Source organism: Oncorhynchus keta, chromosome 6 (genome assembly GCF_023373465.1).
Source record: "Oncorhynchus keta strain PuntledgeMale-10-30-2019 chromosome 6, Oket_V2, whole genome shotgun sequence".
Classification (NCBI taxonomy): domain Eukaryota; kingdom Metazoa; phylum Chordata; class Actinopteri; order Salmoniformes; family Salmonidae; genus Oncorhynchus; species Oncorhynchus keta.
The window spans coordinates 23,744,022-23,758,325 of record NC_068426.1 but is presented as its reverse complement, the minus strand read 5'-3'; the positions used below and the strand labels follow the sequence as shown (position 1 = coordinate 23,758,325).

General features: G+C 42.7%; 1 protein-coding gene across 1 annotated transcript in view; it reads left to right on the top strand.

Moving 5' to 3' along the window:
- The window catches only part of LOC118384861 (nuclear pore complex protein Nup214-like), a 54,422-nt gene that overhangs the window by 8,977 nt on the left and 31,141 nt on the right, over positions 1-14,304 (top strand). Inside the window, 11 exon segments of the mRNA XM_052521163.1 lie at positions 284-366; positions 447-530; positions 2,396-2,545; positions 2,771-2,929; positions 3,153-3,259; positions 3,399-3,590; positions 6,951-7,033; positions 7,121-7,204; positions 7,295-7,591; positions 7,840-8,007; positions 8,735-8,843. Of these exon segments, the coding sequence (XP_052377123.1) occupies positions 284-366; positions 447-530; positions 2,396-2,545; positions 2,771-2,929; positions 3,153-3,259; positions 3,399-3,590; positions 6,951-7,033; positions 7,121-7,204; positions 7,295-7,591; positions 7,840-8,007; positions 8,735-8,843 (1,516 nt within the window).

Sequence of the window (14,304 nt, the reverse complement as noted above, 5' to 3'; positions counted from 1 at the left end):
TGTGGCACTGTATTGTCCTCAAAGCGAGCAAAAACATTGTTTAGTCTGTCTGGGAGCAAGACATCGTGGTCGGCGATGGGGCTGGTTTTCTTTTGTAGTCCGTGATTGACTGTAGACCCTGCCACATACCTCTCGTGTCTGAGCCGTTGAATAGTGACTACTTTGTCTCTATACTGACGCTTAGCTTGTTTGATTGCCTCGCGGAGGGAATAGCTACACTGTTTGTATTCAGTCATGTTGTAGTTTGGTTTGTGATTCTTTATCTTTTCTGTCTCATCCCCAGTTCGCCCAGTCCAAACCAGTACACCCCCCATGGTTACACAAAAATCTGCCCCAGCCACCCAGGCAAGTGCACCCACTCCACAGGTATTAAATCATCAGCCTTCTCGGATATTATTACTGGTCATAATAGTAGAGACAAAATCTGTCTGTGTTCCCTCCTGTAGGCAGCACTGAGTGTGAAGGCCCTGGAGAGACAGCTGCAGCAGAGGAAGGACTCGGACCCAGTCATGGCTGGAATACTGGAGGAGGTAACAGGTTAATCTAATGGTCTTTCTCTTAAAACTGTAATCTGCACTAGTGAAACAGCACAACTGTTTGTCCCAGCGTCTTTGTTATTGTTTTGTTTGGTTGATGAAACAGAGGTGAGTGTCCGGCATTGTGATTTAAAAATATATATACAGTACCAGTCAATAGTTTGGACACCTACTCATTCAAGAGTTTTTCTTCACTTTTAGTATTTTCTACATTGTAGAATAATAGTGAAGACATCAAAACTATGAAATAAAACCCATAAAAACAAATCAAAATATATTTTAGTTTCTTCAAAGTAGCCACCCTTTGCGTTGATGACAGCTTTGCACACTCTTAGCATTCTCTCAACCAGCTTCATGAGGAATGTATTTCCAACAGTCTTGAAGGAGCTCCCACATATGCTGAGCACTTGTCGGCTGCTTTTCTTTCACTTCTCGGTCTCTCATCCCAAACCATCTCAGTTGGGTTGAGGTCGGGTAAATGTCCCCCTAAGCACAAACCAGGTGGGATGGTGTATTGCTGCAGACTGCTTTGGTAGCCTTGCTGGTTAAGTGTGCCTTGAATTATAAAAAATCACTGACAGTGTCACAAGCAAAGCACCATCACCTCAATGCGGTGGGAACCATACATGCAGAGATCATCCGTTTACCTACACTGCGTCTCATAAAGACACGGTGGTTAGAACCAAAAATCTCCAATTTGATCTCATCAGACCATAGGGCAGATTTTCACTTGTCTAATGTCCATTGCTCGTGTTGTTTGGCCCAAGCAAGTCTCTTCTTCTTATTGGTGTCCTTTAGTAGTGGTTTCTTTGCAGCAATTTGACCATGAAGGCCTGATTCACGCAGTCTCCTCTGAATAGTTGATGTTGAGATGTCTCTTACTTGAACTCTGAAGCATTTGTTTGGGCTGCAATCTGAGGCTGGTAACTCTAATGAACTTATATTCTGCAGCAGAGGTAACTCTGGGTCTTCCTTTCCTGTGGCGGTCCTCATGAGAGACAGTTTCATCATAGCGCCTGATGGTTTTTGCAACTGCTCTTGAAGAAACTTTGAAAGTTCTTGAAGTTTTCCACATTGACTGACCTTCATTTAATAATGGACTGTCATTTCTCTTTGCTTATTTGATCTGTTCTTGCAAAAATATGGACTTGGTCTTTTACCAAACAGGGCTATCTTCTGTCTACTACCCCTACCTTGTCATAACACAACTGATTGGCTCAAACGCATTAAGAACATATGAACTTTTAGCAAGGCACACATGTTAATTGAAATGCATTCCAGGTGACTACCTCATGAAGCTGGTTGAGAGAATGCCAAGAGTGTGCAAAGCTGTCACCAAGGCAAAGGGTGGCTACTAATCTCAAATGAGTGGATTTGGCTATTTCAGCCACACCCGTTGCTGACAGGTGTATAAAATCTCCATAGACAAACACTGGCAGTAGAATGGCCTTATATAGTTTTGATGTCTTCACTATTATTCTACAATGTAGAAAATAGTAAAAATGTATAAAAACCCTTGAATTGGTAGGTTTGTTCAAACTTGACTGGTACTGTATATTCTGGTGTTCTGTTGCGTGTGCAATGATGGCCGTTGTTTAAAGTAACTTCTTTGTTATAATATTCCAAATGGGCGTAGCTGTTTCACTAAGTAAGGATTCCAGATTTAAACTACTGCTATTTAATTACTTTCTAATTGTATTACTTCATGCTGTTTGTTGTCATAACCTCACATAATCACTGTAGTTAACCCACAAAGGAATCGAACCCACCACTTGGCTATTTCCAGCACCATGCTCCAATCATTTTACAGTAAGTATATTGTCCTCATGGTAGCTTCATGCTGATTGTGTTCCTCTCAGATTGGCCATTTCCAGAAGGAGCTGGCTGACCTGAAGGCGCGCAGCCACAAGGCAGACTTTAGAGTGGGCACCATAGAGGAGATGAAGGAGCTGAGGAAAGAGTCTAAAGACCTCCACGTCTTCACCCTGGAGATAAAAGAAACCACTGAGGTACGAACTGAATGTGATTAGATTGTATTATTAAAATGAGAGGTAAAGCCAGTCTGAATCAGGACATTAAGCTTGGTGAAGTTGCCATTGTTAATGTATCCAGTTGTGTCCAATTCAAAATAACACACAACAAACTGGTACCACACACACTACAACCTCCTAAAGACATAAACCCTTTCTATCCCTCATAGGCTCTGACCATGTGTGTGTTCTTGTTCTCCCCAGTCTCTCCATGGGGACATCAGCACTCTGAAAACCACCATGCTGGAGGGCTTTGCCGGTGCAGAGGACGCCAAGGCCATGAGTGAGCTCAACAGAGACAGAGGCTACCTGCAGCTGCTGTACAAGAAACCACTGGACCCACGCAGTGAAGACCAACTCAAGGTAAGCCTGGGGGGGGAGGAGGATGATTGCTCTATACATTATGGGAGGATGAGATGGATGGTTGGGTGTGTAAAGGGTACTTCCATGATTCATCAGAGTGGATGTTTTAGAAATGGCAAAGGCAAAACACTATTGAACAAGATGACCCATGTTAAACAGTTTTTCGTACAGCAGACTGTTTTGTTGGGTGTTAATTTCCTCATGTTTTTTTCCCCTTAACCAGGAGATCCGCAGGCTGTACCAGTATGTGAAGTTTGCTGTGGAGGATGTGAACGACGTGTTGGACCTGGAGTGGGAGAAACATCTGGAGAAGAAGAAGAAGAAACAGAAGTGAGTGAGAAAAAGAAAATAGATCACTTTAATTTTTGAGCTGTAATTAATTTCCTATGACAATTTTTTAATTATCATTCATTGTATGTTAAATGTTTCCTTTCTAACCAATTCCCTCTGTGACTCCTGTCTCTCCCAGACACATGATTGTCCCAGAAAGGGAGGCTCTGTTCACGGCCCTGGCCAACAACCTGGACATCATCAACCAGCAGAAGCAGAGACTGGACACACTGGTCAAAGACCTCCATGCCCTGCGGCTCTACAACAAGACTGCAGCCTGGAGTACTCCTGGCCCCACCCAGCCCGCTGCAGCCACCCCCACAGAACAGGGGTATGTACAAGGGTGTATGCCTGAAATACAATGGCCAGATATGTAGCAGCACGAGGATGTTTTTGGTCTGTTTAGTTTTTTTATATGTCAAATGTTCATTGGGGCATGTGTGTGTTATAAATAATGATGCACAGTGGATTAAAAATGAAGTAGGCTATCAGTCCTCATGAACTCCGTTCTCATGCTGCCAAACATACTAGAGGTCGACCGATTAATCGGAATGGCCCATTAATGCGTTGCATATAATCGATGCGGTGGCATTTGCGAAAAAGGACTGTCGTAGCTCCAACGTGTACCTAAACATTAATGCCTTTCTTAAAATCAATACACAAGTATATATTTTTAAACCTGCATATTTAGTTAATATTGCCTGCTCACATGAATTTCTTTGTCACTTCTCTTGCAACGGAGTCAGGGTATATGCATCAGTTTGGACCGCCTGGCTCGTTGCGAACTGTGTGAAGACTATTTCTTCCTAACAAAGACAGCCAACTTCGCCAAACGGGGGATGATTTAACAAAAGCGCATTTGCGAAAAAAGCACAATCGTTGCACGACTGTACCTAACCATAAACATCAATGACTTTCTTAAAATCAATACACAGAAGTACAGTGCCTTACGAAAGTATTCGGCCCCCTTGAACTTTGCGACCTTTTTTTGTGAAGAATCAACAACAAGTGGGACACAATCATGAAGTGGAACGACATTTATTGGATATTTCAAACTTTTAACAAATCAAAAACTGAAAAATTGGGCGTGCAAAATTATTCAGCCCCCTTAAGTTAATACTTTGTAGCGCCACCTTTTGCTGCGATTACAGCTGTAAGTCGCTTGGGGGTATGTCTCTATCAGTTTTGCACATCGAGAGACTGACATTTTTTCCCATTCCTCCTTGCAAAACAGCTCGAGCTCAGTGAGGTTGGATGGAGAGCATTTGTGAACAGCAGTTTTCAGTTCTTTCCACAGATTCTCGATTGGATTCAGGTCTGGACTTTGACTTGGCCATTCTAACACCTGGATATGTTTATTTTTGAACCATTCCATTGTAGATTTTGCTTTATGTTTTGGATCATTGTCTTGTTGGAAGACAAATCTCCGTCCCAGTCTCAGGTCTTTTGCAGACTCAATCAGGTTTTCTTCCAGAATGGTCCTGTATTTGGCTCCATCCATCTTCCCATCAATTTTAACCATCTTCCCTGTCCCCGCTGAAGAAAAGCAGGCCCAAACCATGATGCTGCCACCACCATGTTTGACAGTGGGGATGATGTGTTCAGGGTGTTGCTTTTACGCCAAACATAACGTTTTGCATTGTTGCCAAAAAGTTCAATTTTGGTTTCATCTGACCAGAGCACCTTCTTCCACATGTTTGGTGTGTCTCCCAGGTGGCTTGTGGCAAACTTTAAACAACACTTTTTATGGATATCTTTAAGAAATGGCTTTCTTCTTGCCACTCTTCCATAAAGGCCAGATTTGTGCAATATACGACTGATTGTTGTCCTATGGACAGAGTCTCCCACCTCAGCTGTAGATCTCTGCAGTTCATCCAGAGTGATCATGGGCCTCTTGGCTGCATCTCTGATCAGTCTTCTCCTTGTATGAGCTGAAAGTTTAGAGGGACGGCCAGGTCTTGGTAGATTTGCAGTGGTCTGATACTCCTTCCATTTCAATATTATCGCTTGCACAGTGCTCCTTGGGATGTTTAAAGCTTGGGAAATCTTTTTGTATCCAAATCCGGCTTTAAACTTCTTCACAACAGTATATCGGACCTGCCTGGTGTGTTCCTTGTTCTTCATGATGCTCTCTGCGCTTTTAACGGACCTCTGAGACTATCACAGTGCAGGTGCATTTATACGGAGACTTGATTACACACAGGTGGATTGTACTTATCATCATTAGTCATTTAGGTCAACATTGGATCATTCAGAGATCCTCACAGAACTTCTGGAGAGAGTTTGCTGCACTGAAAGTAAAGGGGCTGAATAATTTTGCACGCCCAATTTTTCCGTTTTTGATTTGTTAAAAAAAGTTTGAAATATCCAATAAATGTCGTTCCACTTCATAATTGTGTCCCACTTGTTGTTGATTCTTCACAAAAAAATACAGTTTTATATCTTTATGTTTGAAGCCTGAAATGTGGCAAAAGGTCGCAAAGTTCAAGGGGGCCGAATTCTTTCGCAAGGCACTGTATGTTCTGAGCAAGGAACTTAAATGTTATCTTTCTTACATGGCACATATTGTACTTTTACTTTCTTCCCCAACACTTTGTTTTTGCATTATTTAAACCAAATTGAACATATTTCATTATTTATTTGAGGCTAAATTGATTTTATTTATGTATTATATTAAGTTAAAATAAGTGTTCATTCAGTATTGTAATAATGACAATTACAACAAATAAATAAAACAAATCGTCCGAGTAATCTGTATCGGCTTTTTTTGGTTCTCCAATAATCGGTATCGGCGTTGGAAAATCGTAATCGGTCGACCTCTAAAACATACCCTCGTAAAACTGACTATCCTACCGATCCTTGACTTTGGCGATGTCATTTACAAAATAGCCTCCAACACTCTACTCAGCAAATTGGATGCAATTTATCACAGTGCCATCCGTTTTGTCCCCAAAGCCCCATATACTACCCACCACTGCGACCTGTATGCTCTCATTGGCTGGTCCTCGCTACATATTCGTCGCCAAACCCACTGGCTCCAGGTCATCTATAAGTCTTTGCTAGGTAAAGCCCCGCCTTATCTCAGCTCACTGGTCACAATAGCAGCACCCACCCGTAGCACACGGTCCAGCAGGTATATTTTTCCCTGGTCATCCCCAAAGCCAACACCTACTTTGGCCACCTTTCCTTCCAGTTCTCTGCTGCCAATGACTGGAACGAATTACAAAAATCACTGAAGTTGGAGACTTGTATCTACTTCACTAACTTTAAGCGTTAGCTGTCAGAGCAGCTTACCGATCGCTGTACACAGCCCATCTGTAAATAGCCCATCCAACCAACTACATACCTCATCCCCATATTTGTTTTTGTTTTTCTGCTCTTTTGCACACAGTATTTCTACTTGCACATCCTCATCTGCACATATCACTCCAGTGTAAATTGATCAATTGTAATTACTTCGCCACTATTGGCCTATTTATTGTCTTACCTCTTTACTTCATTTGCACAAACTATACAGATGTTTCTATTGTGTTATTGACTGTACATTTGTTTATCCCATGTGTAACTGTTGTTTTTGTCGCACTGTTTTGCTTTATCTTAGCCAGGTCGTAGTTGTAAATGAGAATTTGTTCTCAACTGGCCTACCTGGTTATATAAAGGTGAAATAAAAAAATACTTTTGTGTTTAATAGTTTGGACAACGAGCTGGAGAGTTTGAGAGATGCACTCCTGAAAGCCAGTCTAGACACCATTCCTAAGACCTTAAAATCTTCAGGTAAAGTACTTTCCAACCTGTGTCTCACTGTGTTAACTATTGTTCTTGAGTGATGTAAATGTATTATGATTCTTCCCACTTCTTCAGCCAAGATGTCTCCAGTGAAGCAGTCTCAATTGCGTAACTTCCTCTCCAAGAGGCAGACACCACCAGTCCGCTCCACCGCTCCAGGTACTCCCAACACACAGAACATAGTGAGCAGTGTAGTGTAAGTAATGTGTGGAATGTACTTCTCCTGAATGGTTCCATCTTTTACCCCAGCCAACCTGTTCCGCTCGGCCTTCCTCTCTCCCAATTACTACGAGGATCTGGACGATGTGAGCTCCACCTCCTCCCTGTCTCAGGCCCTTGACCCAGACTACTCCCACTGTTTTGAGGAGGAACCGGAGCCCGAGCCTGCCCCCCTCCCCGTGCTGCCCACCTCTATGCCCCGCCACCCCACGGTGGTACGCACCCCTTCCATAGCCCCAGGGTTTGGTGCCATCCAGTCCACTCCTTTCAGCAAGGTGCACCAGGGCCTTGGCATGGGCCTGGGACTCAGCCCCATCCTAAGCACAGGTAGGAAACTCCATTGACTTTTTAGTTTACCTTTATTTAACCAGGTTGGTCAGATAACAAGAGGTTCTAAAACTTTGCTGTTGTACTATGTAGTTTGTATTGCATGTTTTATCTTCTAGTAACAACCATCAGGACAGAGAGTGGACAGCCAACCATATGACAATGTGCTGTTCAATGTGGTTTTCAGAGAGCTGGTCTGTTGTACAGTAAGTTACCAAATGTACTAACATCTTTACCGATTTTTCTAGTTCCAACCAATAAGATCAACATGGGAGGTGCGGACAGCACGGCACTAGCCACTAAGACGGTGAAGCACGGAGCCCCTCCCACTGAGAAGGCCACACCCGTCCCCCTCCCTGCCCAACAGGCTGCTGCTAAAGCTGCTTTCCTCAGGCAAATGGCTAATCAGAAAACAGGTAGGCGGGGCTTGACATTTGTAGAGGTTGCAAATAATGGAAAGTGTAATGCCTTTGTGACTGTTTTTCTGTCACTGTAACTCCCATACAACGTTGGATTTACCTAGTAAAGAATCTATCAATGTTTCATTTTCTGCTCCGCACAGGACATGGGACCTGTTTCCGTATTGTTCGACCATATTATGCTCTTTTAACCTCAGTAATATAACTTGCTAGTTTGTTCATTTTTCAATCTGGGAAGAAGCTTTCATTGGTGGTCTCGCTACACTGAAAACAGTTTGACAATACGATGTATTGACCAGCAGAGCTTTAGTGACCGGTAAAGCTTTTCTGCTCACCATCTGTCTTCATGCCATATTCATACTCTGACACCATGGGGAGACAAAGACCAGGATCACTGGTGAACTGACAACCCCATGGTTTTACGATGCAGAATTATGGTTGATAAAACTTCAGTCAACAAATTCAATTATCTAAACAGTACTTTTAATCAATTAGGCCTATTTATGGTAGTATACGTCTGTGTGTCATTAACCCAACATAATGTGACATTTAGTACTGTTAGATGCACACAATTATGCTATTATTGTGGATAGTCAGATTAATATAATAGTTTGAGTAAAATGTTTGCATCCTTTGCAAGAATAGCAACATGGTTTTGCATGTATTTTATCACTTTTGTATAATGATGATGATCATTTGATTTTTCTCCTTTGTGGACAACCAGTGGTCAGTTCCTCTCTGGCAGAGTCTACCCTGAAGACCGTTCCCCAGGTGGTCAACGTCCAGGAGCTCAAGGATAAAGGACCGCCACTGCCTGTATCCACCGTGATCAAGTAAGTCTTCATCTTTATTACCATCCCTCTTCATCAGGGATTTACCTGGAGCCTACATTCAACAATGCACCTTTTCTGATTGCAGTTTCCAAAACATAAAATATATGCACATAGATAAGACATTTATATTTTAAAAAATATATATGTAGATAAGAAATGTGACAAAGTAAATACATTTCTCGTGATTAGGAGCACGGCTGAAGGATTCCTATCTCATACCACTACAATATTACAATAATTGGATGATTCCAATCTGACTCACCATTACTGTACACAGAACCTACAGTCCACATAAATACTGTACACAGCAGCTTTCTTGTGTGTTTCTGTTTGTCTAAGTTAAAGTCCTGTGCACTGCAGTGTTGGGTCTGCTGACAGTGCTGTGTCCCTCACAGAGTCCCTTAGGGTCTGCCACAGTGAATCTATTTCTCTTTTTTTAAACAACTCAAGTCACAGAAATACGTCTTCCTTAGTCTAATAAGCATAACGTGTATTTTTTTGAGTTTGAGCGATGCAGGATCTTCCAATTGGCCAGGCTTTAAAATGAGGTCACGGTAGAGGGAGAGAATCGTTATTTTAGCTTGGTGAGGCATGTTTACAGTGACTCGCTGAGGCAGAAAGATACAGCCACATACAAATAGGGGCAATGAAAAGAACGTGGTGAGCGAGTGTGCCATATACAGTACACAAAACATACTGTGAAATATTTCCCCTGGTCCAGCACATAGACGGTCACAGCACTAGACTGGCGCTGCATGGGGGGCTGTGTATGTGGGGGATGGGCATACACATGGGCAATGGACCATGATATAAAGTATGTGTGCGTGTTGTGAGTTTACGTCCTTGGGGGGGGGGGTACTAGCCTATGCCGTTTGTCTATACGTGTGCCTGCATACACCCATGTACAATATGTGTGGTTTGGGATCTTTTGTGCGAGTTCCATCACAGCTGGCATATCCCAGGCCTCTAGTCCATATGCTGGGGGCCACAACAGCACAAGGCACAGCACTGCCATTCTTTCTCTCTCTCCTCTCTTCTCTCTCTCTGCGTGTTAGGTCTGCCATTTAAAACCTCGCCCCTCGTCTCCCTTATCAGGACAAGATGACCAGCAATAAACTGATCAATTAATCTGGGAGCACAAATGCACACAGAATTGAGCAATCATAAAAGGCATGGGTGAAATAAACAACCGTAGGACACCCAGGTTGTAACGCTAATGGGGTATATGTGAAGGGCATTGGTGTATAGACTAAAGCATGATATTGAACCCTTAAGATCAACCCACACAAAAAGACATCAAGTATTTTTATGTGAATATGTCTAGAGACTAAGCATTAAAGAGATTCTCCGGTACTTTTGTATACTTTTTAGCCAGTAGTTCTGCCGTGTGTGCATCTTGCTATCTGTCACTCAAATAGCGAGGGGCTGAAGTTCATTGGCTATAAATCGAATTGCCAGGGTGCTGGCCCAGGGAAAATGGCACATAGGTTTCCAGAAAAAGTAACTTTCAAACTGAATTTTGTGGCTAATTGAGGTAACACAGTAGTACTGCTCATAGATTATGCATATACAGTGGGGCAAGAAAGTATTTAGTCAGCCACCAATTGTGCACGTTCTCCCACTTAAAAAGATGAGAGAGGCCTGTAATTTTCATCATAGTTGAAGTGTACCTATGACAGACAAAATGAGAAGAAAAAATCCAGAAAATCACATTGTAGGATTTTTAATGAATTTATTTGCAAATTATGGTGGAAAATAAGTATTTGGTCAGTAACAAAAGTTTATCTGAATACTTTGTTACATACCCTTTGTTGGAAGAGGTCAAATGTTTTCTGTAAGTCTTCTTACGAAGTCACTCCTTCGTTGCCCGGGCGGTGTGTTTGGGATCATTGTCATACTGAAAGACCCAGCCACGTTTCATCTTCAATGCCCTTGCTGATGGAAGGAGGTTTTCACTCAAAATCTCAAGATACATGGCCCCATTCATTCTTTCCTTTACACGGATCAGTCGTCCTGGTCCCTTTGCAGAAAAACAGCCCCAAAGCATGATGTTTCCACCCCCATGCTTCACAGTAGGTATGGTGTTCTTTGGATGCAACTCGGCATTCTTTGTCCTCCAAACACGACGAGTTGAGTTTTTACCAAAAAGTTATATTTTGGTTTCATATGACATTCTCCCAATCTTCTTCTGGGTCATCCAAATGCTCTCTAGCAAACTTCAGACGGGCCTGGACATGTACTGGCTTAAGCAGGGGGACACGTCTGGCACTGCAGGATTTGAGTCCCTGGCGGCGTAGCGTGTTACTGAACAATTTTCAGTAGTCACCAAAGTTCCAGAGCATGTAACCAGCTGTTTTTGAGGTTGGATTGGCAAGATCAAGACCCTCCAAACATGCTTAGAGAAGCATTCATACAACAGTCCTAGATTTCTACCAACCATAAGCCTGTCACATGCTTCCCAGTGGAAACAGTTTGCGCACAAATTATGGAAGTGTTTGGACTTTTTGCGTTTGTCAGGTTTCTTTAGGCTGTTCAGGCACACACCTTTTCTTTTAAAGGGAGTATTGGAGGAACAGACGTTTGTCGCCTTCTGCTAAGATCAAACCGAACCTACTATGCGGGCGCCTTTAGAGCCTAGAGTGACGGTTAGATGGTTGACATCCTGACCTTGTGACTTAAAGAGTCAGATGGAACGCTGCTAATTAAAGACTTAACGTTGCTCAATAATATGAGATGTGTATTAGAGCTTTGAGGTCACACACACATACGCACACTTCCCAAAAAGTACATACATTGGATGCACACACAGACTCCCGTCACGCTTGTGTGAGTGTGCTCAATTTTTGACCTCTTGTGTCACTGCAATTGCTGATATAAATGGCTGTTGATGACAGCTGTGCATGTCATTTGTCAATGCCAGAGGGACTGAGCGGTGCAAGGTTTGACAGAATAGACAGATGTTGGTAGCTGGTGCAGGCTAGTGATGGGGGATAAATAGTTACATATCGGGATATTATTTTTGATGATGTATCGTTTTGATATCGCAATATTATTTTTATGTTAGTTGTACCTGCACCAAAACTCCAGTATTTTTCCTTCATAGTGTTGTTCTCCATCTTTTTAAATTGGGGGAAATTTACTTTCAGCACTTTTATTTCCATGACTGATCAAAACTCGTTTCCTCATGCTCTCGCTTGTCCCTCTGTAGCAGACATACAGTGAGCAATATGTTTGGAACATTGAATCGCAATAAAAAAATCTCTAACGAATCACATTACACATAGAATCGTGAGAATCGCAGTACATATCGTATCTGCACTTAAGTATTGTAATCTCTTGAAGCCCCTGGCAATTCCCAGCCCTAGTACAGGCCTGTGTCCCTGTTGTCATAATGACAGAGAGAGAATGTCACTCCCCAATGTCACAGCACATTCAGACTGGAGGGCGGAGGAGGACCTTCAATTTGTACTGTCAGCAGTTTCTGTTTTCATAATAATTGTTCTTGGGGGAAGGAGCAGTTGAAAGTGCATTTTATGCTTCTGAAGTGTAGATAACGAATAAACCCACAAATGTTCTACTCTTTGTAGACAGTAACTGGTATTTGGGAATGAAATAGGTTGAATAAATTGATTTATTCAGACTACTCCTTACATTTTGATTACATTTAAGACTGTCAAATGCACATTAACCATCATCCTTGTCTAGGGAGATCTTCTTTGTCTCTTACTTTGACCCTGCTCCCTATTTTTCACCACAGCATCAAGCTACATCACCCATGACTAATAGTCACCTATAAGCAGGTTATTACTTCCCAGAAGAGCTGTACGCTGGAACAGCCATTTACAAATCCCATGTCCCCAGCCTGTCCTGTCTTTACTGCAGTAGTGGTGTTGTCCTGCCCCAGCTACGGTGTGTAACTGGGGACATAGTATAGATTATCAGAGCTGCTGCTGCCAGCCAGATGCCAAGAGCCACTGTGACCTTTCACTTGATGGCGTGCCAACGTCCGGACGGAGAATGGGATTTGGTGTATGGGGGAAAACCTAACCGCAGCAGTAATAGTGTTTTCTCTCACACAACCTCTCTCTGTCCTCTGCTCTCCCATTCCTTTCCTGTATTTCTCTTTCTTGTTACTACATCTGTCATCTCATGCCCTTTTACTTACTCTCTCACACACACACACACACACACACACACGACTGACAAAATGTATCTTACTTAAACATGCCAGTCATGGTCTTTTGAGCAGAGCACCTCCAAGCATATAGCCAGCTGTAGCTTCCTATCCTTCCTATTAAGATTTACTTTGATTAATTCATTTCATTTTATCCGTGGGTGGTCTTTTTAATTTCAAGCTTCAGTGCCTGTGTGATAGAGTTACAGTGTACTATGTTCCAATTAACAGCAGGAACATTGCACTGGAGTTGGGTGGTCACTGGTGCCTGGCCTAGCCTGGCTGGCAGTGTCAAAGCCGGTTGACTTGTAAACCTGGGCTGATTCATAGCCAGTGATGGTAAATGTGTATGTCTGTTGGTGCCAGGTTACGCTATGTGCGTGCGCGTGTAGGGCTGGCTCAGTTACCATGTAACCCACTGTTATGGATGAAGACTGTCATGGGGCGGCAGGTAGCCTAGTGGTTAGAGCACCGAAAGGTTGCTGGATCGAATCCCCGAGCTGACAAGGTAAAAATCTGTCGTTCTGCCCCTGAACAAGGCAGCAGTTCCCCTGTAGGCTGTCATTGTACATAATCATTTGTTCATAGCTGACTTTCCTAGTTAAATAAAGGTACATTTAAAAAAAATGAATAACTGTAAAAAGTATTTAAAAAAGTGTTTATTAATATTTCCTGGGAATGAACAGCTGACGCGTGTGTCTGCTTGACTTATAGCACCTAGGAAAGAGCAGGCGACAGCAGAGCTCTCTCTCATCTGAGTTAATGCACTGCTAAGGCCTGCCCATGCAACTTTGATGGAGAGACACTGAATTATTCAGTGGGTGTGGCTGACCCAAGGCAAGCCGCAGGGAGAGAGGTCAACACCCAGGTGCTGCTCACCAAACTGACATGTTTTTAACTATGGATGCGTTGTAGCATGGAGAAACAACTCTGCCTTTGCAGATCTGAAATAATTAGTTGGGTGTAAGCAAAATGGAGGAGTCTCCAATAAAAACCTGCCATCACCATTTTGTTTACACCTATCTAATCCTTACCGTGCTTGGAGTAATTCTGAATTATTGCATGCTTCACTGTTGGTTAACTACTTATCTACTCGTGTTCCAGTGCACCGTACTGCCACAGATGGAAGAAGGAGCCAAATGTCTGGCAGGATGTAGAAATCTGAAACACCTGTTTAGTCTAGTGATGTGAAGTGAGAGAAGATGGAACTAGATGAAACTTGACTGACTTTCTGCTAATATTCTCATTGATGAAACATTCAATCTCAATTCAGGTTTCTGTTCCCAA